Genomic DNA, 23,783 nt, shown 5'->3' with positions numbered 1-23,783 from the left:
TCAATGAGCACATGTGGCTCGTGACTACATATCAGACAGTGCAGGTATAGCCATTCCCTTTTAAATGGACATTTGGACTGTTTCCTGTCTTTGACTGTTATAATATTTGGGAATGCTATATGCATTTCCCCATTTTGAATGAATCCTTAGGCCGGTGCTCCCATAGCACTCTGAGCATATTACTATCATCCTTTACTACTGCATTTTAATAGATACAATATGTAGAGACTGTATCTATCTTTCTCATTAAGCCTCATGCTCCAGGGGTCATTCCCAATTAAATATTTGCTGACTTAATCTAAATAATTTATTTCTTCTCATTTTTTATAGAAGCAGAAGAAACTGAGGCTGACGAGGAGATTGAAGGTGAGGAGTCTGAACTTCACGAAGGGTCTGAGGCCCCTGAGGTAGCCGAGGAGACCAGGGCGTCCTCACCTGAGGAGGCTGAAGCTTTCGAGGTCCCTGAAACAGAACATGAATCAGGTTAGACTTCATTAAGGGTCGTATCCTTAACTCCACTCTTGTCCATTGGCATGTATATGTGTGCATGTGTGTATATATGTGTTTATATGGTATAAAATGGAAGCAGGCTGGGAATGGAGAGATGTGCCCCCAGAGTGCAGTCGGTTAGTCCAAATCACATGGCTGGAAGTGTGGTAGGAAAGCTGAGTCTGCTCTGCCCAGGGGGTTGACACTCAGAAGCAGGGCCTGCTGTATAATTTGTGGGGCACAGTGTTCAAAAAGCAGGGGAAAAGAGCCATTAAAAGTACGAAAATATAAAGCTCTTTCTTTTCTTCCATGGTCTCTCTTTTAACTTGTCATAGTACTTTTTGTTTGCTATTTAATGTCATTCTAAGTAAAGAAAAATTAAAATTTTAAGTTATTAGCATGAATTTTACCGTTCATCTTTATGTTGCCCAATGCCACTTTTAAATGCAAACGTTAAGAGCACTTAACTCATATGCAGAATCATTGAAACTACACAGTTTGTATTTTGCAGCTTGTACATGCATATGTATTTTATTCTTACCAGAATACTAAGTCAGTTTCATACACAAAACTAACTCAGCTTCTTATTTCATTTCCTAATATGCATATATTCTAGCAATGCCCTCTACTTTTAGCTTCCCAATGATTAAGGAAAGGGAAGCCTGAAAGGAAAAGGAGCTCTGGGTTGCCCTATCTTTTCCTTTCTTTCTGTGTCATCATTTTCAGTCTAGCCGAAATGATCTAGCTTGTGAGATTAGTTTCTAATTCAATACTGACTGTGCTCGGAAGCATTTTATGAGCCCCACATCATTTCAGTTTAGCTAATACAGGAAAGTAACATGAGTAAGAAGAGACGTGATGAGGTTCCATGGTCATTCATGTCTCTTTGAATGCCATCCATCACCTTCATTCTGCATCTGGAGCAAGTTCTAGTTCAAAGGGGGACCATGGTCTCTCAAGGGCTGTCAGCATCCTCCCCACCCCAAGCCACTAAGTCACACTTACTCCCACATATCGTGGGTCCCCTAGAATTCTATGCTCATGATAGAGCATCAGGAACACTCATGAGAATGAGATGGCAAAGAATGGCAGACGGAGATCGTGCATATCTTTGCTCACACACCTGCCCTGTTGTCCCATTGGAGTCCCTTTGGATTTTGCTTACAAAACTCAATTCAAAGATAAAATTATTAAAAATTTCAAAATGACAACCAAAGTGCATTAAACTAAGTATGAGACCATTCTGGGCGAGAGATCTAGAGCAACTGCACAGCTCATACACCCATGAAGCCAGCCCTCCTCAGAGGTCCAGTTTGGTGGGTCGGGGCAGGGCAAGAAGGAATCTTACAGATTTCCAACAAAAGTCACTCTCAGGGCTGGAGAGTGGGCTTAAGCAGCAAGATAGGGTACCTCACTGTGGTAGAAGCGGGGCTCATAAAATGCTTCCGAGCACAATTAATATTGAATTAGAAATTACTCTTACAAACTAAAGTTTTTCAGATACCTGCAGCTAGATGCCAGCCCTGGAGCAATTAAGGGATGAAAACCTGCTGTTAGCTGGTAAAAGAACCAGGACTAAGGGGAATTTTTACAATGAGAAAGCTCAAATTTAACATAGATCGTTTTTACTACAGGGATTGGCATTAGGTTTATGGGACAGTAAGTATAAAATCAGAACCTTGTGCCAGACAGAAGAGCTAACAGGATGAAATACCCAATTTCCTTTTTAAGAATCCCACACCTTTATTGACTTCAACTCTCACCCAGAAACTTCATTATTTTCTTGAGTGCTTAACCAATTAGTCTGACAACAATCTTCCCACCCACCTACCTTTTACAAGGAAACAGGCCATAAAATATCAAAAGAAATAAAAGAAACTGACATCCATTAAATGTGACACAAATGTCCATTAAATGTTTCCAGATTTCCAATATCCCCAATGTTTCACAGTTGGTATTTAATAATGTAACAGATCTAGGGGACAATTTAATGTCATTGCCTTTTATCTCATTATTTCCCCCAGGCAACCTAAATTGGATGTTCTAAAGCCAGTAGCCTACTCCATTCAGGGTCAGTTCTAGCCAGCTCTGTAGACATGACTGGGCTTCTCCAGAAGCAATTAGTGTCTGTGAAATCGTGGGTCTGTTTTGTCCCTGTTAAACCATATTCTGTTTCACAGAAGGGCTTGCATCTGGTTTAACTAGTGATTACTTCTTCCATCCAAGGGTCCTTTTCCACAAAGTCTTCTCCTGTAAATTGCTTAAGTAGGCAATTTGTTTTTGACTTAAAACTGCCTTTTCTAGCCATCAAAAGACAAATACCATATAATTCTACTTATATGAGATACTTAAAAATAGTCAAAATCATAAAGACAGACAGTATAATGGTGGTTGCCAGGGGCTGGGAGGAGGAGAGAATGGGGACTTATTGTTTAATGAGTATAGAGTTTTTGGTTTTACAAGATGAAAACAGTTATGAGGATGGATGGTGGTGTTGGTTGCACACCACGTGAATGTATTTAACACCACTGAACTGTACACTTAAAGATGGTTAAGATGGTAAATTTTATGTTATGTGTATTTTACCAAAATAAAAAAGAGAAAGGAAAAAATACTATCCTGTCTAACATAATAAATCCATTACTTTTGGAATTTTTTTTTACTTTATCCAGAGTTCCCTGTGGTAGGCTGATGGTGGCTGCCAAAGGTGCGTCCACATCCTAATTCCTGGAACCCGTAGATGTTACCTTATTTGGAAGAAAGGTCTTTGCAGATGTAACTAAATTAAGAATCTTCTTTTAAAATATTTATTTATTTAGCTGTGCAGGGTCTTAGTTGCAGCACGTGGGATCTTCATTGTAACATGCAGGCTTTTTAGTTGCAGCATGTGGGATCCTTTAGTTGCGGCATCCAGGCTCTTAATTGCGGCACGTGGGATCTAGTTTCCTGACCAGGGATCGAACCTGGGCCCCCTGCATTGGGAGTGCAGAGTCTTAACCACTGGACCACCAAGGAAGTCCCTAAATTAAGAACTTTTTTTTTGTTTTGTTTTAATGAGGCTTTGAAAGCCCTAAGGGATCTTTCTTTTTTTTCTTTTAGTATTTATTTGTTTGTTTGTTTGGCTGCATAGGGTCTTAGTTGTGACACGTGGGATATTTGTTGCGGTGCACAGGCTCTTTGTTGTGGCACACGGGCTTCTCGCTAGTTGTGGCGCATGGGCTCTAGAGCGCACAGGCTCAGTAGTTGCGGCGCATGGGCTTAGTTGCCCTGCAGCATGTGGGATCTTAGTTCCCCAACCAGAGGTCAAACCCATGTCCCCTGTATTGGAAGGTGGATTCTTAACCACTGGACCACCAGGGAAGTTCCTAAGAATCTTGGTATGGGGAGATTATGTGGGATTATCCAGGTGGGCTGTAAATGCCATCATAAATGTCCTTATAAGAGAGAGCCAGAGGGAGATTAGCCTCTCACACAGAGGAGAAGGCAATTGGAAGATGGAAGCAGACATTGGGTGATGCAGACTCCAGCCAAGAGATGATAGTACCCAGGAGAAGGTCAAAGAGGCAAAAAGGATTCTCCTCCAGAACCTCCGGAGGTAGCAGAGCCTTGCCAACACCTTGATTTCTGACTTCTGGCCTCCAGAACTGTGAGCGAATACATTTCTGTTGTTTCAAGCCACCAAGTTTGTGATAATTTGTTTTGGCAGCTACAGGAAACTAACACATACCCAAAGCAGGCTTTTTATATCTCCTGCTTGGGAACACATCTTTTCCTTTGAAGTTTGGCTTCTGTCTTGGGCCACAAGATAATCAATATCTCTGTCAAATAAGATGACTGAAGTCTCATTTCAATCCTGTCGTCACTCTAGCCTTAGAATGGAATGACACATGTATTGCTTAGAATCGACACTTTAAAGGGCAATCACCTATGCATTCCGAGGCTGCTTAATAACTTTTCTCATTCCCAATTTGCTTTCTTTATGTACTGGTTAGGTATAGGCCAATTACATGCAAGAACATGAGCTTAGAGTAACCATTGGCTCAAATCACAGTGCTTCATTCCAAGCACTTCATGCACATGTAATAGAGTCAGCTAGTAATAAACATCGGGAAATTCATCCATTCCTTCAACAAGTATTTATTGAAGTCCTTCTAAGTGCCATGCAAAGCAACGGACACTGCCCTAGGTAGTACAGACTCAGCAGTGACCGAGACAGTCAAGAGCCCTACCCTCAAGGAGCCATCATTCTATGGGGTAAAGAACAAGAATAAACAAGTAAATAACTAGGATAATTTCTGATTGTGTTAAGTACCATGAAGAAAAATCTATGAAGACACTAAACCAGTACCTGGGATATAGTAGGAACTCAGTAAGTGTTTGTTCAATGAATGAGCAAGGTAGAGACCCCAGGGGTGGTTTGGAAGAGGCAACACTAAACATTATGGTCAAGGAAGAGTGTCGTCTGAGATGATATTTGAGGCAAGACAAAAGCGCTGAAAGGATCTGGGCAAAGATCCCTCCACTGCCAAGGCTCAGAGGTGGGCACAGCTTCACATGGTCAAGGAAGAAATTGAATGTGGTTGGAGCATGGTGAGCAAGAGGGAGGTGGGAGGTGAAACTGGAGAGCAAAGCAGAGGCCAGAGGCTTATGGAGATGGGAGTTTTCTCTAAGTGCAAGTGGTCAATCTGATCTTATGGACATTTTAAAAATTTCACATTGGCTGCTATATGACAAGTTATAGAGTTATCCTGCACCTCAAGTTCTTCATTTGTAAAACAGGGCTAGGAAGATTTACCTAGCAGAGTTTTTATATGGATAAGAACATTTCTTTAAAGCACCCAGCAGAGAGTCTGCCTCATAGTTGATGCTTTACCATCATCATTACCAGACTAGAACTTAGAGATGTTTTCCTCATCTGCCTTATGTTCTGAAAAGACCAGAGCTCAGGATTCCTAATTCAAATTAAGTGAAACTGAATCTTAGCACTCTCAAAATCAATAGTTACATTCCCTCCCCAAATATCAGAAGGAAAGGAACCAGCATTTGGGGCTTAAACCAATCAGGGTAAATTCCTGGAGCTGGAGAGAGGGTCCCACTCCCTCAGCCATGTGGGGAAGGGTAAACACTGGAACAAAAGCACAGGTCTGCCAGGAAGGAAGAAGAGGAACACAGAGGCTGGGTGAATTACCACCAGTGTCTGTCACAGGGTGTGTGGTACAAAGTCTCTCCATCTCTCCCTTGCTAAATCTTCACTGAATTCCACATTGCTCTCCAGTGCTTGTTTTCAAGCAGACTATTGGGAAATATATCAGTTTCCTAGGATAGCTTTAACAAGCTACCATAAACTTGGTGGCTTAAAACAACAGAAGTTTACTCTCTCACAGTTCTGGAGGCTAGAAGTCTAAAATCAAGGTGTCGGCAGAGCCATGCTCCCTCTGAAATGTCCAGGAAAGAATCCTTCCTTGCTTCTTCCTAGCTTCTGGTTACTCCAGCAGTCCTTGGTGTTCCTTGGTTTGTAGCTGTATTACTCCAGTCTCTGCCTTCATCTTCACATGGCCTTTTCTCTCTCTCTCTCTCTCTCTCTCTCTCTCTCTCTGTGTGTGTGTGTGTGTGTGTGTGTGTGTGTCTGTTTCTGTGTGTCTTCTCCTCTTACAAGAACACCAGTCGTTGGATTTAGGGCCCACCCTAAATCTGGGATGATTTCATCTCAAGATCCTGAACTAATTACTTCTGCAAAGACCCTGTATCCAATTCATGTCACATTCACAGGTACCAGGGGTCAGGATGTGAACATATATTTGTGGGGGGCACAACTGAATCCATCACAAGAAGTGTAATTCAAGGAAAAGGAACAGGGGACAGCAGACACCTAGGGTATATAAAGAGCAATGCTCATAATGACAACTGCACGGATAGTGTGTCCCTAAGACCAGTGGTTCCTTAACGGCCATCCAAAAACCAATGCCATGGTCCGATCAGGTTTTCTCCAGTCAAATGCATCTCTCTCACATAAAGCCTGACCTCACCATGTTGAGTTGTCAGGACCAGGCTGGGCAGCCTGGAGTGAGCAACCACTGAACATTTTGCAAATCGCTTCCTGCCACCCCATTATCCAGAAACCTGACCAGATTTAAGTAGCAAACAATTCAAAGTTTAAATTCTGGAGCACAGACGTTCAGTGTTGTTGATTAAGGGTTGATCATGTGCTTCGACTATCAAGTAACTAAGTGGTAGGGTTGACTTTTTAAATTAAGAAGCAGAGCTGCTGACCTTGCTTAAGAGGAAGACTATTCCATCTGTATCCATTGCGACTGCATTTGTCTACAAGTAACAGAAATGCCAAAACACTGTATTAAATAAGGGACATGTCTCATCCCTGAGTCCAGGGTTTTTCTTGTTTTTGTTTTTTTGGCTGCGTTGGGTCTTCGTTGCTGCACGCGGGCTTTCTCAAGTTGCAGCGAGTGGGGGCTACTCTTGTTTGCAGTGCGTGGGCTTCTCATTGCTGTGGCTTCTCTTGTTGCGGAGCACAGGCTCTAGGCACACGGGCTTCAGTAGTTTTGGCACGTGGACTCAGTAGCTGTAGCTTGCGGGCCCTAGAGCACAGGCTCAGTAGTTGTGGCGCACGGGCTTAGTTGCTCCACGGCATGTGGGATCTTCCCGGACCAGGGCTCGAACCCTTGTCCCCTGCATTGGCAGGTGGATTCTTAAGCACTGCGCCACCAGAGAAGTCCCCAGGGTCGGTTTGATAGTGTAAAGATGTCATCAAACATCTTCTGTCCTCCTGTCTCCATACCACAGTCTTTGGCTCAAAATGTTTTTCTTCAGTTATTGTTTCAGATTCCTTTCTCAGGATCACGTTTTATTATTTTTTTAGTTAGATAGTTATTGCTTTTCAACCACATTAATCTTCTTCTTGATAGTTTTCATTTCATTGTCCTTTTTCTCTGTATTTTTTGGAGAGTTGTTATCCTCCACATCACTGACTTATTTTCTGCTCCTTATTGCCTCTCTCCTGATGCGTATTTCAATTCTGCTATTGCATTTTAGATTTTCTTGCATTGTGTTCTTATTTCAACTAGCTTTCTTGTATTTCTGCCTTTATCTTAGGTTGGTCTCTCCTTTTGCCTCATGGCTCCTATTTCACAGACTCTGTTGTCCTCCTGTGCTTTTTGAGTGTACGAAGTACATATCTTCTAAAATTTAGTTTATTTTGCTTTATATGAGAAATCTTCTTCAAAAGCAAGCTCTTCATCTGAATCTGTGCATCAATACTCTCTTTCCTTCATTATAGCATATTTTCATAGGCCTTGTTGTTGCTGTTTTGTTTTGTTGTTGTTGTTGACTTCTCCCTGAATGGAGCAGGTAGAGTAGGGTAACCAACAGGAAGGGTAGGTAGAGTATTTATAAGAACCACCCCCACTCCCCCCAACAAACACACAACACGCATATACTCCTTTCACTTAAACTTCCTGCCAGGCACTCTCAGATATAGACCTGAAGGTCAGCTCAATGTGCACAAACCTGATTCAATTTATGATATTTAGTATCATCTTCTATGGCTTTTCTAGGCTGAAGCTGGATCTTCTTCATCTCCAACTATTGCATTCTCTGATTAAGCCAGAGAAGCTAAGACAGTTTAGAATTTTCTGTATATTCTTGGTGTTCTTCTTCTCTTTGTCAGGGTTATGTTTTTCTTTAGGTAATTGAACACCTTACAATTAAATATGCTGCCACCAGGCCAGCCCTAGGCTTGTCCCATTCTACTCCCTGTTCTCCTGAGTATTAAACGTTACAGATTCTGTAGAAAGAGGACCCAACTATTACTTTAGCTAACTTAAAAGACAGCTTCCACAGTATTACAGAATGGCTACATATATATTTAAAACATTTGTGTGTGTGTGGTCTACACAAAACTTGTGTCTCAGAACTAGGAGAGACTATATGGGCTGAGAAGAAAGATTATTAGTCCTTCCTTCCCTGAAACTAGCTATGCTAGATCTGTATGTGGATCATGTCTTATATCATCCAGGAAAGCAGTTGTTGATCTACATCTCCAGCAGTGGTATTAGTTGAGACGCTCCTCAGTTTCACCACACCAACACCCACAGCTGAGACTTTGGCATATCATCGCCCTTTATTGCCACTTTATGATCCTTTGGTATATCTTTACGGGTATCTCAAGAAATTAAAAGAACTATCAGGCACTGCAAGTTTGATGCCATGTGAACAGGAGTTTGAATGATATTTAACAACAGTCATCAGTCAAAATTGTATGTACCAATTGTTATTCTGGTCAACGTCCTTTTGTGTACTTAAGAATATTCTTCATTTTCTGCCTTATACTATTATGTATTTTTATGCCTTGCTGAAACCAAGCAGTGTGCTCGTGTGCCCGCGGCACAGGAAGCCAAACTCAGACAGCGGGTGTTTGCAGCAAAGTAAGGGCTTATTGCAGGGTGCCAAGCAAGGGAGTGGGAGATGAATCTCAGATCTACTCCATCTTGGTCTTTGAGTTGGGGGCTTTTAAAGGGGAAGAACAAAGAAGCTGTAGTTAATTGTCATCTTGTGACATTTCTTAATCGTAGTTTCAGGGGTCAGGATGCCTACTGTTTATGAGCCTCTGCTCTGGGGGTGCATGATCAGGGGTCTTGCCCTGGAGAAACAACCTGAGTTTGTACATTAATGATGTTATCTGACTTTGGTTGATTAGTGTTCAGTTAGCACAGGATTGAGGTCAGAGGGGACAAGAAAAGGAATAAAGTTTTGAATAGGGAGGTTAACCATAAACTAGGCAGGGGAACTCGGTTTTAGGGGGACTCAGTTTCAATACTTTACCTAACAAGAACCGTATTATCAATTAGATATCGTATACACAATTTAAACTATGTTTTGAAATTTTCTTTGTGCCAAGAACTTCATAAAGGAATGTTTTAAAATTCAAACACTATTAGATTTTTTTTTTTAAGTGTCTGAGCCTACCGAGGATACTACAGTTGGAACAGAAATTCCAAAAGGATCCAAAGAGGGACTAGAAACTAAAGAATTATCTGAAACAGGTTAGATTATCAAATAAAAGTAGTTAGTGCATAAAAGTGCTTTTCATATTCTCTTACAATTTTAGGCATAGTACCAACTTCCTACTTGTTTCTTTCTATGTCAGTCGTATGCCAGTTGATGTGTGTTATATTTATTTATCTAACTTATTATATTAAAAGTGTATCTAGCCAACTTATAACAGTTTTTCATCAAATTTTATGTTATACATTTTATTAACAGTTAAAGTTGCCATATGAAATTGATATTAATTATCCAAATAATTTGGATTTTATTTATAATTCATCTACAGCCAATACAAGGAATAAAGTATAATTGAAATATGAATATATAAATGTATATTATTGCTTAGAACACTAAGTTTATTTCTTTCAAATTTTTTTAATAAATTTATTTATTTAATATATTTTTATTTTTGGCTGCGTTGGGTCTTCATTGCTGCGCGTGGGCTTTCTCTAGTTGCGGTGCGCAGGGGCTACTCTTTGTTGTGGTGAGCAGGCTTCTCACTGCAGTGGCTTCTCTCATTGCAGAGCATGGGCTCTAGGCACGCGGGTTTCAGTAGTTGTGGCATGAGGGCTCAGTAGTTGTGGCGCATGGCCTCTAGAGCACAGGCTCAGTAGTTGTGGTGCACGGGCTTAGTTGCTCCACAGCATGTGGGATCTTCCCGGACCAGGGCTCGAACCCATGTCCCCTGCGTTGGCAGGCGGGTTCTTAACCTCTGTGCCACCAGGGAAGCCCCAAATGTTTTTAAAGTATTATAAAGTATAAGTTATTTTGGCAATATGACTAAAGATATAATGCCTGAAGGCTCTTTTTTCTTTCCTTTAACTTTTACTCAAAAGTTGTACTACCTGAGTTTCCAGAAGACGCTTATCCTGATGTTCCTGAAATGGAGCCAATTAAAGAGAGTGTCAGATCTTTCTACTACACCTGGAGGCAGATGGAAACAGCAATCAGTGACTCTGTTACTCAAGTTTTAAACTTGGAGATTGCTGACAAAACTCCAGAGGAACTACTTCAAAAAGTCGTTGAGGCCATGGAAAGTAAGGGCTGTCTGTAATCATAACATTTATTGTCATGAGCAGGTAATATTATTAAAAGTACTGTGAAAGTTTAAAGCCTGTGGTTTGTGAAGCAAAACAGTCAGTATAACCAGGGATGATATTTAAAATATTTAACAACTGTCATAGTGCAGGCACCCACCAATCAGAACAGCCATGAGGCACAAACAGCACTGGCCAAACTGGCCAGTTGTCACTTAAAGAATTTGTGAAGGCCTGTTTGCATACACATTTAAGCTAAGAGACCAGTCCCTATAATTAATTTTCCTAATCTTTGGCTACTGTAATATGCTAATAGGCTTTTATCCTAAAAATACCTTCCCAACTACTTCTTCTTTTTTCTACAGAACCTTTCCACTATGCTGGCTGGGAGTTAACTGTGGACGATTATGATGAAGAAACAGAAGACTATCAGGCTGAGGCCGAAGGTGATGAGGAGCTAGAAGAGGAGGAGGAGGAAGAGGTAGGAGTCTTGGTTCCTGCCCCTCACCGTGGTCACATCACTGAAAGCGCACATATCCAGAGTGGTAACGGGCACTTTTAGACTCCAAGAAAACAAGCAGCGATCTTCAATTTTATAAACATTTTCAACACATTTTGCCTCCACCCAGCTTCATTTGACCTCTGAAATGCCAGGGCTACTTAGGCAGTATATTACGCCCATGAAAAAAGAATTCTTTAAATTTTTCCCCCTGGAAACGTCTATAGGTATTAGAGACAGAAATATTTTATAAACTTAACAAAAGTGGATGTCCATTGACAGGGGAGTGGATAAAGAAGATGTGGTACATATATACAATGGAATATTACTCAGCCATAAAAAGGAATGGAATTGGGTCATTTGTAGAGACGTGGATGGACCTAGAGTCTGTCATACAGAGTGAAGTTAAGTCAGAAAGAGAAAAGCAAATATCGTATAATAATGCATATATGTGGAATCTAGAAATGTGGTACAAATGATTTTATTTGCAAAGCACAAATGGAGACACAGACTTACAGAGCAAATGTATGGATACCAAGGGGGAAAGGGGTGGGGTGGGAGGAATTGGGAGGCTGGGATTGACACACATACATTCCTGATACTATGTATAAAATAGACAACTGATGGGAACATACTGTATAGCACAGGGAACTCTACCTAATGCACTGTGGTAACCTAGAAGGGAGGGGATATCTGTATGTGTATGGCTGATTCATTTTGTTGTGCAGTGGAGGCTAACACAACATTGTAAAGCAACCATACTCCAATAAAAATTAATAACAAAAAAGATTTAACAGACGTGGGTGTTTTATACAAAGCACAGCAATGGCATCTTTGAGGGGCTACGAGCATGATAACAATGAGTGGTTTGCTCAAATGGGAACAGCTCATTTTAGGCCCCAATCTTCTCCCTTGGCACCACAATTTTGGTCACTCTTCTCAACTGATAGCCTCCCAGTTCGGGCATCTATCAATAATAAAATAGGAGGTGATTCTTTTAATTCCGGTCTTTATCAATAAAATGGGTAGATAAACACTCAGTTGTAATTAACTTACTGTTGCTTAACTTAAACCCAAATATGTATGTGTCAAACAACAAATGTTACACAATATGATTCTGCTAACAGCTTTCGGTACTTTATCCTAAGGAACTGCTGAGACCTTCAGTCAGGGTGGCTAAAGGATGTGCGTTTTGTCCCACTAATATTCAGATTCTCTCCTCTCAGTCATCCTTCTTCTGCCGTTCTTCTGTGCCCTCCTCTGGTCTGCAAGAACACGGTGTCTTTCTTGTATCTGCAGACAGTTCTCAAGCTGTCTGTAATATTCAAAACTTAAATTTTTAAGTATGGTCTTCATTGATAATATAGTGTCTTTTCCTCACTTCCACTGTTCCTAATTTACCATAACACAGATCAGTTTTACCTGCAGGATTAGTTTCCAAAGGCTTCCATAGTAGAGTACCACAGAGACGTCCCTGGCGGTCCAGTGGTTAAGACCCCATGCTTCCCCTACAGGGGGCATGGGTTCAATTATTCCTGGTTGGGGAACTAAGATCCCACATGCTGCGTGGCATGGCCAAAAAAAAAAAAAAAAAAGCACCACAAACTCGAAGACTTAAAACAACAGAAATTTATCCTCTCACGGTTCTTGAGACCGGAACTCTGAAATCAAGGTGTTGGTAGGTAGGACCATGCTCCCTCCAAAGGCTCCCGGGAGAACCCTTCCTTGCCTGTTCCAGCTTCTGGTGGCTCCAGATAATCCTTGGCTTGTGGCTGCCTCTGTGCTGGCTTCAGCCTCTGCCTCAGTCTGCACTTGGCCTCTCTTCCGTGTCTTCTCTTATAAGGACACTTGTCACTGGATTTAGGGACCACCTGGATAATGAACAGTGATATGTCATCTTGAGATCCTTAATTACATCTGCGAAGATGTTTTTTCCAAATAAGGCAGGCATGGCTGCCAGGAATTCTGGGAGAACATCCTTAGAAATTTTGATCTAGGAAGAAAGACAACACTCTGTCATTACATCCACCTGGAAAAATCACAAGAAAGAATTTCACTTCTCCCAGCTTAGTCAGTTGCCCCTATTAATCATAGTAACTAGAGGACTTTGTATATGATTGAGCCAACCTCAGTCACATGCACTCAGTGGCTATAAGGTGAGGAGTTACTCTGACTGTCTGGTCCATTTGAGAACCTTGGAATGTGGAAGAAGTGGTTCTCCATGAGAAGAGGGAGAAGGGTCATGTTACTTGAAAAGGGAAAGAAAGGTGCTATACAGACAAAAGCAAAAAAATGTACACTAACTCATGATAAAAATTCTGGGAAGGTATGTACTCAAATGTTAACAGTCATTCCAGGAAAGATGGAGTAAAAGGGATTGGATTTACCCTCCTGCCTGAAACAACTGAAAAATAGGATAAATACATGAAACAGTTTTCAAGACATTGACATGAGACAGTGAAGCACAGTGATCCCAGAAAGGTGGGAAATAAATGAAGTGCACCCTACGATTTCCCCATCTTCCTGTCTGTAAGGCCATGTACCTTGTCCAGGCTGTGGTACAGGGAAGAGGGACCCAGACAGAGCCAGGGAGACTCGTTGATTGGAGGATTGGAGGAGATAGAGCAGAGAACCCCTGGAGACCAAAGCAGCTAGAAGGGAAGGGACCAGAGATGAGAGAACTGTACACAGAGAGAGCTCTGGACACCTGCAGAGCAGCCCCTTCAAGTATTCAACAGAGCACTGATCAGCTTCGCATGTAAGGAAACTACTCAGGGCCCTGGGAAGTACCAAAGATTAGTGGGACCAGTACTTGGATCTCACACAGAGCCAGAAATAATGCCTATTCCCACCAACTAGACTGGAAAAACCTCATAATTCACAGGGCATTGGGTAGTATATTAAAAAGAGTCTAGTCTTAGGAACGGGGAATAATTAGACCTGGAATAGCACACACAGAAAAATAAAAACAAATAAAAGATCTACTGATACAGACACCAACCTGGATGCATCTCAAAACAATTATGCTAAGAGAAAAAGCCAGACCAAAAAAGAATACATAGTATGTGATTCCACCTACATAAAATTCTAGAAAATGCAGACTAATTATAGTGATAGAAAAGAGAGCGGTTGTTGTCTGGGGATGGAGCAGATAGGAGGCAAATAGGGACAAGAGGGACGGATTACAAAGAGGCAGGAGCAAACTATGCAGTTGACAAATCTGTTTATTATCTTGACTGTGGTGATGGTTTCATGTATCAAACATATGTCAAAACTTATCAAATTATAAACTAAGTATGTAAGTGTTTTAATGTCGGTTATACCTCAGTCAGGCTGTTGAATGTGTTAATGGTGGTTATCTCTGAGTGAGGGACTCACAAGTAATAATATAGATAAATACTTATCTATATTGTCTGATTTTTTAACATTCGAGATGCAGTGTTTTTACAATAGGAAAGATCAACAACAAAGATATTTCGCTTTTGACACACAAATAGAAAAAGAAACAACAGTTCTAATGTTGCTTCAGAGATCAGAAATTGCATCAAGGTGTGTCCAAGTGTTTGTCTTTCCTTATCAGTTCTGCCTGCACTTGGCGTGTGTTTAAATCTGAGGTTATTTCTTTCTCTACTTGTGGCAAATTAATTCTTGCCTCTCCTCCATCTCTTCCATTTTTTCCTTCCACAATACTTAATATCAGTTAGGTCTCTTGGATCTATCCTCCAAATATTTTATCTTTTCCCCAAATTTTCCATCTCTTACTTTTTTGTTCTTACATTTGTAGAGTTTGTTCAAATATGTGTAGACTTGTCTTACACTCAGCCTTCTAATTTAAGACATTCATTGGGGTCTCTAGAGTGGAGTATTAGTTTCCTATTCCTGCTGTACCAAATTGCTACAAAGTTGGTGGCTTAAAATAACCAAATTATTGTACAGTTCTCACAGTCAGTATTTTGAAATGAATCTTAGAGGGCTAAAATCAGTGTTGGCTATGTTCCTTCCTCTAGAGGAGAAGCCTTTCCCTATCTTTCCCAGTTTCTGGAGGTCATCTGCATTCTTTGATTCATGGCCTCTTCCCTATCTTCAAAACTCATCACTTCAACCTCTACTGTCCATCATCTCATCTCCTTCTGCCTTTGACCTTCTTGCATCCTTCTTATAAAGACCCTGTGATTACATTGGACCCACCTGCATGATCCTCCCATCTCAATATCCTTAACTTAATCACGCACATACGATATCATAGTCACAGGTTCTGGGGATCTTTGGGGGCCAGATTCCACCACAAGTGCTCACTCTCTTCCTCAGCTCATTTACATATTTTATTGGTGCTCATGAACTCTTTCTAGTGTTTACATGAATCTCTGTAAATGTCTCCATCATTTTTCTACTCTGAGATTGGGTTTCTTCCCTGCCTGTGTTGCAGAGTTTTGTGGTCTGTTTGATCTGACTAATCTTGCAGTGTGTGCCAGGCTTCCTGAGAAGGATGGTTGTTTTGTTTCTTTTTTTTTTTTTCTTTTTTTTGGCTCAGTGGAGTTCAGGACTGTTGCTGGAGTGCTTTAGGTGACAACATTCTCAAAAATTATGAAAGGCAAAGTGACTTTTCTCCCCATCGGTCAGGAGCATAGCAGCAGATAGGTCACCTATTTTGTTGCTGAGGCCTGAGACAAGCTCAGCTACCTGGATTCCTCATACTTACCCAGATGCAGGGTCAGGGAGGACTCCTCCCGCCCATACAGCTCCTTCTTGGTCTCTTGCAGGCCACAGAGACCACAAACACTCCTGGGTGGTAGTTGTTGATGCTAACGTTCCCCCAGGAAATCCACAGATTTCTACAGGCAAAATTCCTCCGAAGACTTGGCATCTTAATGCTCTTGTCCCTCTGTTGTTTGTCTCCAGGTACTTGTCCCCCTCATAGCAGTAAAGAGTGTTGTACAGTTGTCTCCCCTCATGTCCATGGTTACCAGCCACCTGCCCCAGCAGCTGTTTACCACTGAGGTGGCAGAGAAGGGAAGAGAGAGTCTGTAGATCACCATCTTCCCAGAATCCCTTGCTCCAAAAAGACCCCCCAACCTTGTCACCCACCACTCATCTACCTCACATTTTTTTAAACTGAAATTCAAATATAACTGGGGAGCCTTCATTTTCACTTGCTAAGTCTGGCAACCTTACTTTAGGTGCATTTATTGAAAAACAAGAAAGACTGGAGAAATTAAGCATCCAACTCAAGAACCTAGGAAAAAGCATAACAAAATAAACCAAAAGAAAGTAGAAAGGAGATTAAAGGCAAAAGTTAATGAAATAGGAAAACAAAACCAAATAAAACCAGTAGGCCTAACTTCAAAAACAATGAAGAGTTGGTTCACTGACAAGAGCAATAAAATAGACAAACTTCAAAAACAATGAAGAGTTGGTTCACTGACAAGAGCAATAAAATAGACAAACTTCTGGCAATGAGGTAAAAAGAAGGAGCAGTAGATAACATTTGAGATAGAAAGGGGTATATAATCAGATTTTAAAAGATGGTTGTTTTAAATTACAACTTTAATAAATGTTTAAGTCAAAATGAAAAGTGTTTTCAAAATACGAATTACTAAAATTTGCTTAGGGTGAAAGATAAAAGCTGAACAAACAAAAAAATTGTAGGGAGTTATAGGACAGTTCTTGTTGATTAGATAAGTCCTATGTTATTTAAATCTTCCACATCATAGAAAAACATCAGTACTTTCCAGCTCATTTTGAACCTTGCATAACCCTGACACAAAAATTGAACAAGAATGACACAAGAAAAGTAGAGATTAGTCTTATTTTTGCTCCTTTACATGAAGTTGTTTATTATATCTTGCTTGGGGGGGGGGGAAAGAGGTGTGTTGTAGAATAATCACGTAAAGTATTATTTCATTGGCATTTTTAAAAATAATGTATTTGTGTCTAAATTTGTGTCTATTTTTGTATATAGATGTGTAGGATAAACTTAGAAAAAGAGGTCTGGAAGGATACACATAAAACTACTGAGTGTCAATATAGTATTGTAAGGAAGAAGGTGAGAGGAAATGTTCACTCTATGCATTGTGATAAGTTTTGAATGTTTTTACAGCAAGCATGTATTGTACAACACAGAAAATTATTTTTTAAATGTACTTTGCTTTAAATAAATTGCAAGAGTCCTTAAGGGACTTTACACACAGTTTCTTCATCTATCACAAATAAAATATATTACACATTTCCAATTGAACAAAATAAAATAGTTCCAAATTATTTGATATATAGCCACTGAGTAGGAAACAAAGCAAATCCTGAGGCATCTCCCATTTCATTTTCAAAGCGTAAGAAGTTGCGACCCTGACTCAGCTTTTACTTCTTGGAAATAATTTTATTTTAGAAACTGACCTCACAGTGACCCTGCACCAGCACATTATGGGGTTTTTTACTACACATTTGTCTGTAGAGGGCTGGGGATGCCTTCATTCTCAGTGCTGCTTCATTTTCTTTATAAAATAAAGACGCTTGGGATGTGAACTCAGAGGGATATGAGAACCTGATTTTTTGATTAATTTAAATAGTATAAGAACTGGTCTTTTGTGGATTGTTTTAAATGGATATTGTTACGGATCAAATACTATTCAAGTTGCATTTTTTATAATTCCCTCTTCAGTATTACATGAATAATACATTAATAGTGTTCTCCAAACTTTGAATAATATTTCTAGAATGAAGATAGAATTAGAGAGAAGAGAAGGCATTTGGGAGATACAAAGCACTTTTGTCCAGTGGCTCTCAAAGAAAACTTCATCCTACAACCAGGCAGCACAGAAGAAGCAGCTAAATATCGAGAAAAGATCTATTACTTTTCAAGTCCTGAGGCTAAAGAAAAGTTTCTGGAGCAACCTGAGGAGTATGTGGCGCATGATGAACCATTAAAGGTGAAAACAATATCCGCATCCTGACAATCGCTCCTGCGTACTTTTTTAGGGACTTATTACCAGCCTCTACCATTTTACTCAGTAGTAAAGTCCCCAATCTAATATCATGGTATGGAAATATCTAGGTTCCAAGAACAACTTTTTGGAATATAACACAATCTAATTATCTATTTGGATTTCTTCAGTAATGCCTGTGTCAGACCAACACATGGTATCTTTTTAGCTGAAGTAGAAAGTCACAGCTGAATTTACTGTGTGTAAATGTATTGGATTTATTTTATTGCCTAATCATTTTGACATACCATTTTAACTAATTTCTTGTTAGACATTTTTTCACAGTAATTTTTATAGTGTGAATTTGCCATTGTGGATATGAAATGGTACTTAGGAAATCTTTGGGCATATGATCCTTCGTTTCTCTTAATTATTTTATTAGTATAATTCCTTAGAATGGGACTACAAGATCAAAATATATAAATCACAATATACTGTTATAACTTTCAGTAACGTTAATGCCTTGTTAAACAGAACTTATAAAACACAATTTAAACTCTTCTGGATAACTTGGGCCATTTTCATGGACCTAAATCGTCCCATAGGGATGACTGAAGTATGCCGATGGTTGTGCCCTGGCCCTGCTGGTGATGGGAGTCACTTAGGAATGTGGCCTTTTGTCTTCTTTTGGTGTTTTGTTTTCCTCTTAGTCTGTTTCACTACTTGCGATCTATTGACTTGTTTTACTCGTAACCCTGTGGACAGAAGCCTGAAATCTTAATGGTGAGTCCACACTTTTTCTGCAAATTGTCATGTATCTACATCCCTTCACTTCCTAGCTACGTATCCACTCTGAATTCCACACAGCTCTGTCTGCCAGAGGTTTAGCCTGTGGATGAGTGAGGTGTCACTTCAGCAATTTCATCACTGAGGGATTTAAAATGTGATTCAAAAGTATGGTGTGAGACTGCACCTACATAATTTCATACCACTCTATTTTCACTATTCACCATTCTCTTTTTCATTATTTTTCTCAAGTGATTCATCAACTGACTTAAATCTTATCACATGACCAGTTCTTTTTTTATTGACATACAATATTATATCAGTTTCAGGTGTACAACATAGTGGTTTTACATTTACGTATGTTGTGAAATGATCACCAAGTTAAGTCTAGTAACCATCTGTTGCCATATAAAGTTATTACAATATTGTTTACTATATTCCCTATGCTGTACAGCCAACCTGGACATATTTATTTTATAGCTGAAAGTTTGTACCTTTTAATCCCCTTCACCTATTTTGCCCATCTCCGTACCCACCTTCCCCTCTGGCAACCACCAGTTTGTTCTGTATGTCTATGAGTCTGTTTCTGTTTTGTTATGTTTGTTTGTTTTGATTTTTAGATTCCACATATAAGTGAAATCATACAGCATTTGTCTGTCTCTGCCTGACTTATTTCACTTAGCATAATACCATCTAGGTCCATCAGTGTTGTCACAAATGGCAGGATTTCATTCTTTTTTATGGCTGAGTAATATTCCATTATGTGTGCATGTGTGTACCACATCTTTTTTAACCATTCATCTATCGATGGACACTTAGGTTGCTTCCATATCTTGTTTATTGCAAATAAATGCTGCAAAGAAATGCATAGTGGTACATATATATTTTCTAATTAGTATTTTCATTTCCTTCGTATAAATACCCAGAAGTGGAATTGCTGAATCACAAGAAAGTTCTATTTTTAGTTTTTTGAGGAACCTCCATGCTGTTTTCCATAGTGGCTACACCAATTTACATTCCCACCAACAGTGCACATCCTTGCCAACACTTGTTTCCTGTCTTTTTGGCAATAGCCATTCTGACAAGTGTGAGGTGATATCTCACTGTGGTCTTGATTTGCATTTCCTTGATGATTAGTGATGTTGAGCATCTTTTAATGTCATGCCCAATTCTTTAACTAATGATGGAATCAGTTCCACTGGAAGCACATAAACTGAGAGGGATGAAGGGTGGTCTCCTGGGGGGAATCCAGATGTGGTTAACAGAAGAAGAGTGAATAAATGCTGGGTGGCAAAGTCAATGGATATTTACATCATGTCTTCCTCTTGCTTTTGTGGGTTTTTCAAACCCTTGTTTTGCTGAAACACATTTTCAACTAACTTTCTTCATATCTGAAAATGTCATCATTTGGTTCTCATATATGTTTAACAATTAGTATGGACATAGACTTTAGGTTGAAAACCATTCCTTTTTAGAATATTACAGGTATTGCTTTATTGTGAGGTAGCCTCCAGTGTCACTAGGCTGATTTTAATTTCTTTGTAAGTCAGCTTCATTTTTTAAATATTTGAAAGCTTTTAAGAGCTTCTTTTCATTATCTTGTGTTCTTAAAATTGTCCAGAATCTTTTTTATTCATTGCACTGGACACATGGTACATGTTTAGTCTGAAGTCATGTGTTTTTCATGCTAGGGAATCTTAGAATTTCACAGTATTACTGAACTTTTTACTTCAGCAGTCACATTTTTAATCTCTAAGATCTCTTTCTTTTCTCTGATATTTCTGTTTTCAGATATTCTTTTGTGGACTTGCTATCTTCTTAAATCTCTTAAGTTTCTTTCTTTTTTTTTAAATTTCCCTATTCCTCAAGATACCTGACTCGTCTTTCCCCTGTATTTCTCTGGTATACTTGCACCTTTAAACTCTTCTCTGAACCTTTCCTTCACAAGGACAGAAGGTGATGAGACTGTGCTCCTTGCTTCCCTCTGCTACTCGAAATCCGTTACTGCCAGCCCCTTGGAGGCTTATTCCATCCAGATATATCACCATCTCCCACTCCTCCTTGCCGTCACCTACCAATATCATGGTCATTTCCCCACATTCACAAAAGATTTCCCTGCTCCTCCATCCCAACTCTCACCGTTATTCTTGACAATTTAAGCATCAATGGACAATCCATACATCTGGATCTCTGTGGGTTCTCTGGTTTTGGGGCTTCCCTATCTCCAATACAGAGATTACAGGAGTTAATGAAGGGACCCCTAGTGTTCCAGTATCAATGGGCTTTTTGTCTGGTAGAGAGGTTTTGTGTTGTTTTTATCGTGCTAAGAAAGTGCCTTTCCATTCTTCCTTAATTAAAACTTTTTTAAAGGAACAAAATTAATTTAATTTTATTAAATGCCTTTTGGCACTTGATATCAAGATTCTCTATGGTTGTTGATGATCCCTGAGGACCATGGTTGACGCAATGAATCATGTTAATTGGTATCCTAATGCTGAAACATCCTTGAGTTTGTGAAGTGATAATTCAGTCTTAGGGAGGGCAGTTAATAATAAGCCTTACGTTTTCTAAATTCTCAAAGCTTCCTTTTCTTCACTCTCCTTCTATCCTCCAACCCCCTGACCCACCCCCTGTGGCAGGCTCCTCCATTAAGAATATGCCTTTTGGGCCCCCATGGCTCTGGCAAAACTGTATGTGGAAGACAGTTGGCAGAAGAATTGGGCATTTTTCATATCCAGTTTGAAGAATTTCTTCAAGAAAAATTAATGCTTAAAACTGAGAAGAAAGTTGGACCTGAATTTGAGGACGATTCTGAGGATGAACAATTAGCAAAACAAGAACTTGAAGAGCTTGCAATTCAGGCCAATGTTACAATTGAGGAAGAAAATACAAAGAAGCTGGTAGGAATATTAATACTCTCCTTGCAGATAACTGTGCTTACTGGTGTTACTTAGGGGGAGAAGAATATAAGCTGATTCACTTTGTTATACAGCAGAAACTAACACACCATTGTAAAGCAATTATACTCCAATAAAGATGTTAAAAAAAAAAAGAAACAAACTCTATAAAGTTTCTAAGAAGAAAAAAATAGCCCATAAAAATCATTTAAGAGTCATCCTCCCCATATGTTTAATACAGATCTTACTGCTCATCTAGAATATAAAATACTGAGTTTTACATGACTCCAATAAAAAACAGAAAAGCTTTTCCTGACAAGAGTGTTATATAGCATTTATTTGGGACTATGCTATTTGATATGTCTGACCTAGACTGTAAGGTTTTCCATTATTGTGTTCTCCGTTTTCTATTTAACGTCATAAAAAATCTGTCCCAGCGCCAGTGGATATCTCAAAATATTAATTTCTAATGATGCCTCATAAGAAAGTTTGTATATATCTCTTAGGTGTTTTCTATCTGGAGGTATAAAGAGAAAGTTCTTAATTCTAACTCACTTTTTAACCATTTCTGATATAGCTGGACCCTTTTCTTCTCAAATGATTTCCTATAAATGGACGCAGGTACAGATTATATTCCAGATGACTGCCTGCCTGGCCCATCCTTTAATCAGGATCTTGGTTGAATAATTATAAGATAGACGACAAAAATCAGTTAAGCTTTATAGGTGTGTGATATAGACTGAACAAGGTTTTAGTAAAAATGATGAGACAGGTATCCTGAGACCATGTATGAAAATCAGTCATGCTAATTGCTAGTAACTCCTCTTAGCAATAGTAATTATCATTTAATATTTAAAACCATATTAAATATTGGTTTAAAGAAAAGAGCTCAGATTTTTAAATGTTTATGAGCAACAGTATAAAAAATGACCTGAGGGACTTCCCTGGTGGTCCAGTGGTTAAGACACCATGCTCCCAATGCAGGGGGCCCAGGTGCGATCCCTGGTCAGGGAACTAGATCCTGCATGCGTGCTGCAACTAAGAGTCCTCATGCTGCAACGAAGGTCCCGTGTACTGCAACTAAGACCCAGCTCAGCCAAAATAAATAAATACGTAAATACTTTTGAAAAAACTGACCTGAGGAAAACAGTTCTTATCCTAATCAACTATGTAACATAGTATTATTTATTAATATACAGTTTAAAATTTTTGTTTTGTTTTCTGATTTTTGTTTGTAACCTCAGGAAGTACAGCTTACAGAAGAAGAAGAAGCAATCAGATTAAATCTAACAGAAAATGAGCCATTGCCTCCCGAAATCCTTGAAGCAATTCTCTCTGAGTGGTGGTTTAAGGAACCCATACGGTATCTTAATTTATATAGGCTTTTATACATTTATTGACTTTTATTTGATTTATTCTTAAAAGTTAAAAACGTAATCCAACATAAATTTAAGAATTTTCTCCTTTACTCTCATGTAAACTAGTGATTCCACACATTAAAAACATGTAGGGGATTATTTAGGGACTTCCCTGGTGGCGCAGTAGTTAAGAATCCGCCTGCCAATGCAGGGGACACTGGTCCAGGAGCTCTGGTCCAGGAAGATCCCACAGCCGCGGAGCAACTAAGCCTGTGCGCCACAACTATTGAGCCTGTGCTCTAGAGGCCGCAAACTACAGCTACTGAAGCCTGTGCGCCTAGAGCCCGTGCTCCCCTACAAGAGAAGCCACCGCAATGAGAAGCCCGCGCACCACAACAAAGAGTAACCCCTGCTTGCCGCAACTGGAGAAAGCTGGCATGCAGCAACGAAGACCCAATGCAGCCAAAAGTAAATACATAAATAAATAAATTTTAAAAAACATCTAGAGGATTATTTTAAAAATACTGATGCCAGGGACCCCACCCCAAAATAATTGAATCAAAATCTTTAGAGGTGTGAGGTTGGGGCCTGGGCATTGGAGCTCCCCAGGGGATTATAATGTGTAGTTGTGATTAAGGATCCATATTCTAAACCTGTGTACACTCATGACGTACCAGACTCTTTGCCTTGTAGTCTTTTAACAATTAGTTAATTCCACTGTCAACTTAAAGAATAACGCA

At 39.6% G+C, this 23,783-nt stretch overlaps 1 protein-coding gene and 1 non-coding gene across 4 annotated transcripts in view; one reads left to right on the top strand and one right to left on the bottom strand.

The window, feature by feature from the left end:
• The window catches only part of AK9 (adenylate kinase 9), a 121,303-nt gene that overhangs the window by 62,805 nt on the left and 34,715 nt on the right, over window positions 1-23,783 (top strand). For 2 of the 3 annotated variants that reach the window (XR_009558739.1, XM_060283561.2), the window contains exons 19-24: window positions 331-483; window positions 10,386-10,586; window positions 10,952-11,067; window positions 17,796-18,008; window positions 21,428-21,688; window positions 22,930-23,048. Coding sequence is in view for 2 of the 3 variants with exons in the window: in XM_060283561.2 (XP_060139544.1) it covers window positions 331-483; window positions 10,386-10,586; window positions 10,952-11,067; window positions 17,796-18,008; window positions 21,428-21,688; window positions 22,930-23,048 (1,063 nt within the window). In the remaining variant the exon portion in view is untranslated. Of the gene's footprint in view, window positions 1-330; window positions 484-9,455; window positions 9,546-10,385; window positions 10,587-10,951; window positions 11,068-17,795; window positions 18,009-21,427; window positions 21,689-22,929; window positions 23,049-23,783 lie in introns of all 3 variants that reach the window. The other variant, XM_060283563.1, reaches the window with a different exon arrangement.
• Window positions 3,432-3,504, bottom strand: TRNAG-CCC (transfer RNA glycine (anticodon CCC)). Its single transcript has one exon. It is a non-coding gene; the product is annotated as a tRNA-Gly (tRNA).

This window comes from Globicephala melas, chromosome 14 (assembly GCF_963455315.2).
Source record: "Globicephala melas chromosome 14, mGloMel1.2, whole genome shotgun sequence".
Taxonomy (NCBI): domain Eukaryota; kingdom Metazoa; phylum Chordata; class Mammalia; order Artiodactyla; family Delphinidae; genus Globicephala; species Globicephala melas.
Note: the sequence above shows the minus strand (reverse complement) of the source record. Positions and strands in the feature narration are given on the sequence as shown.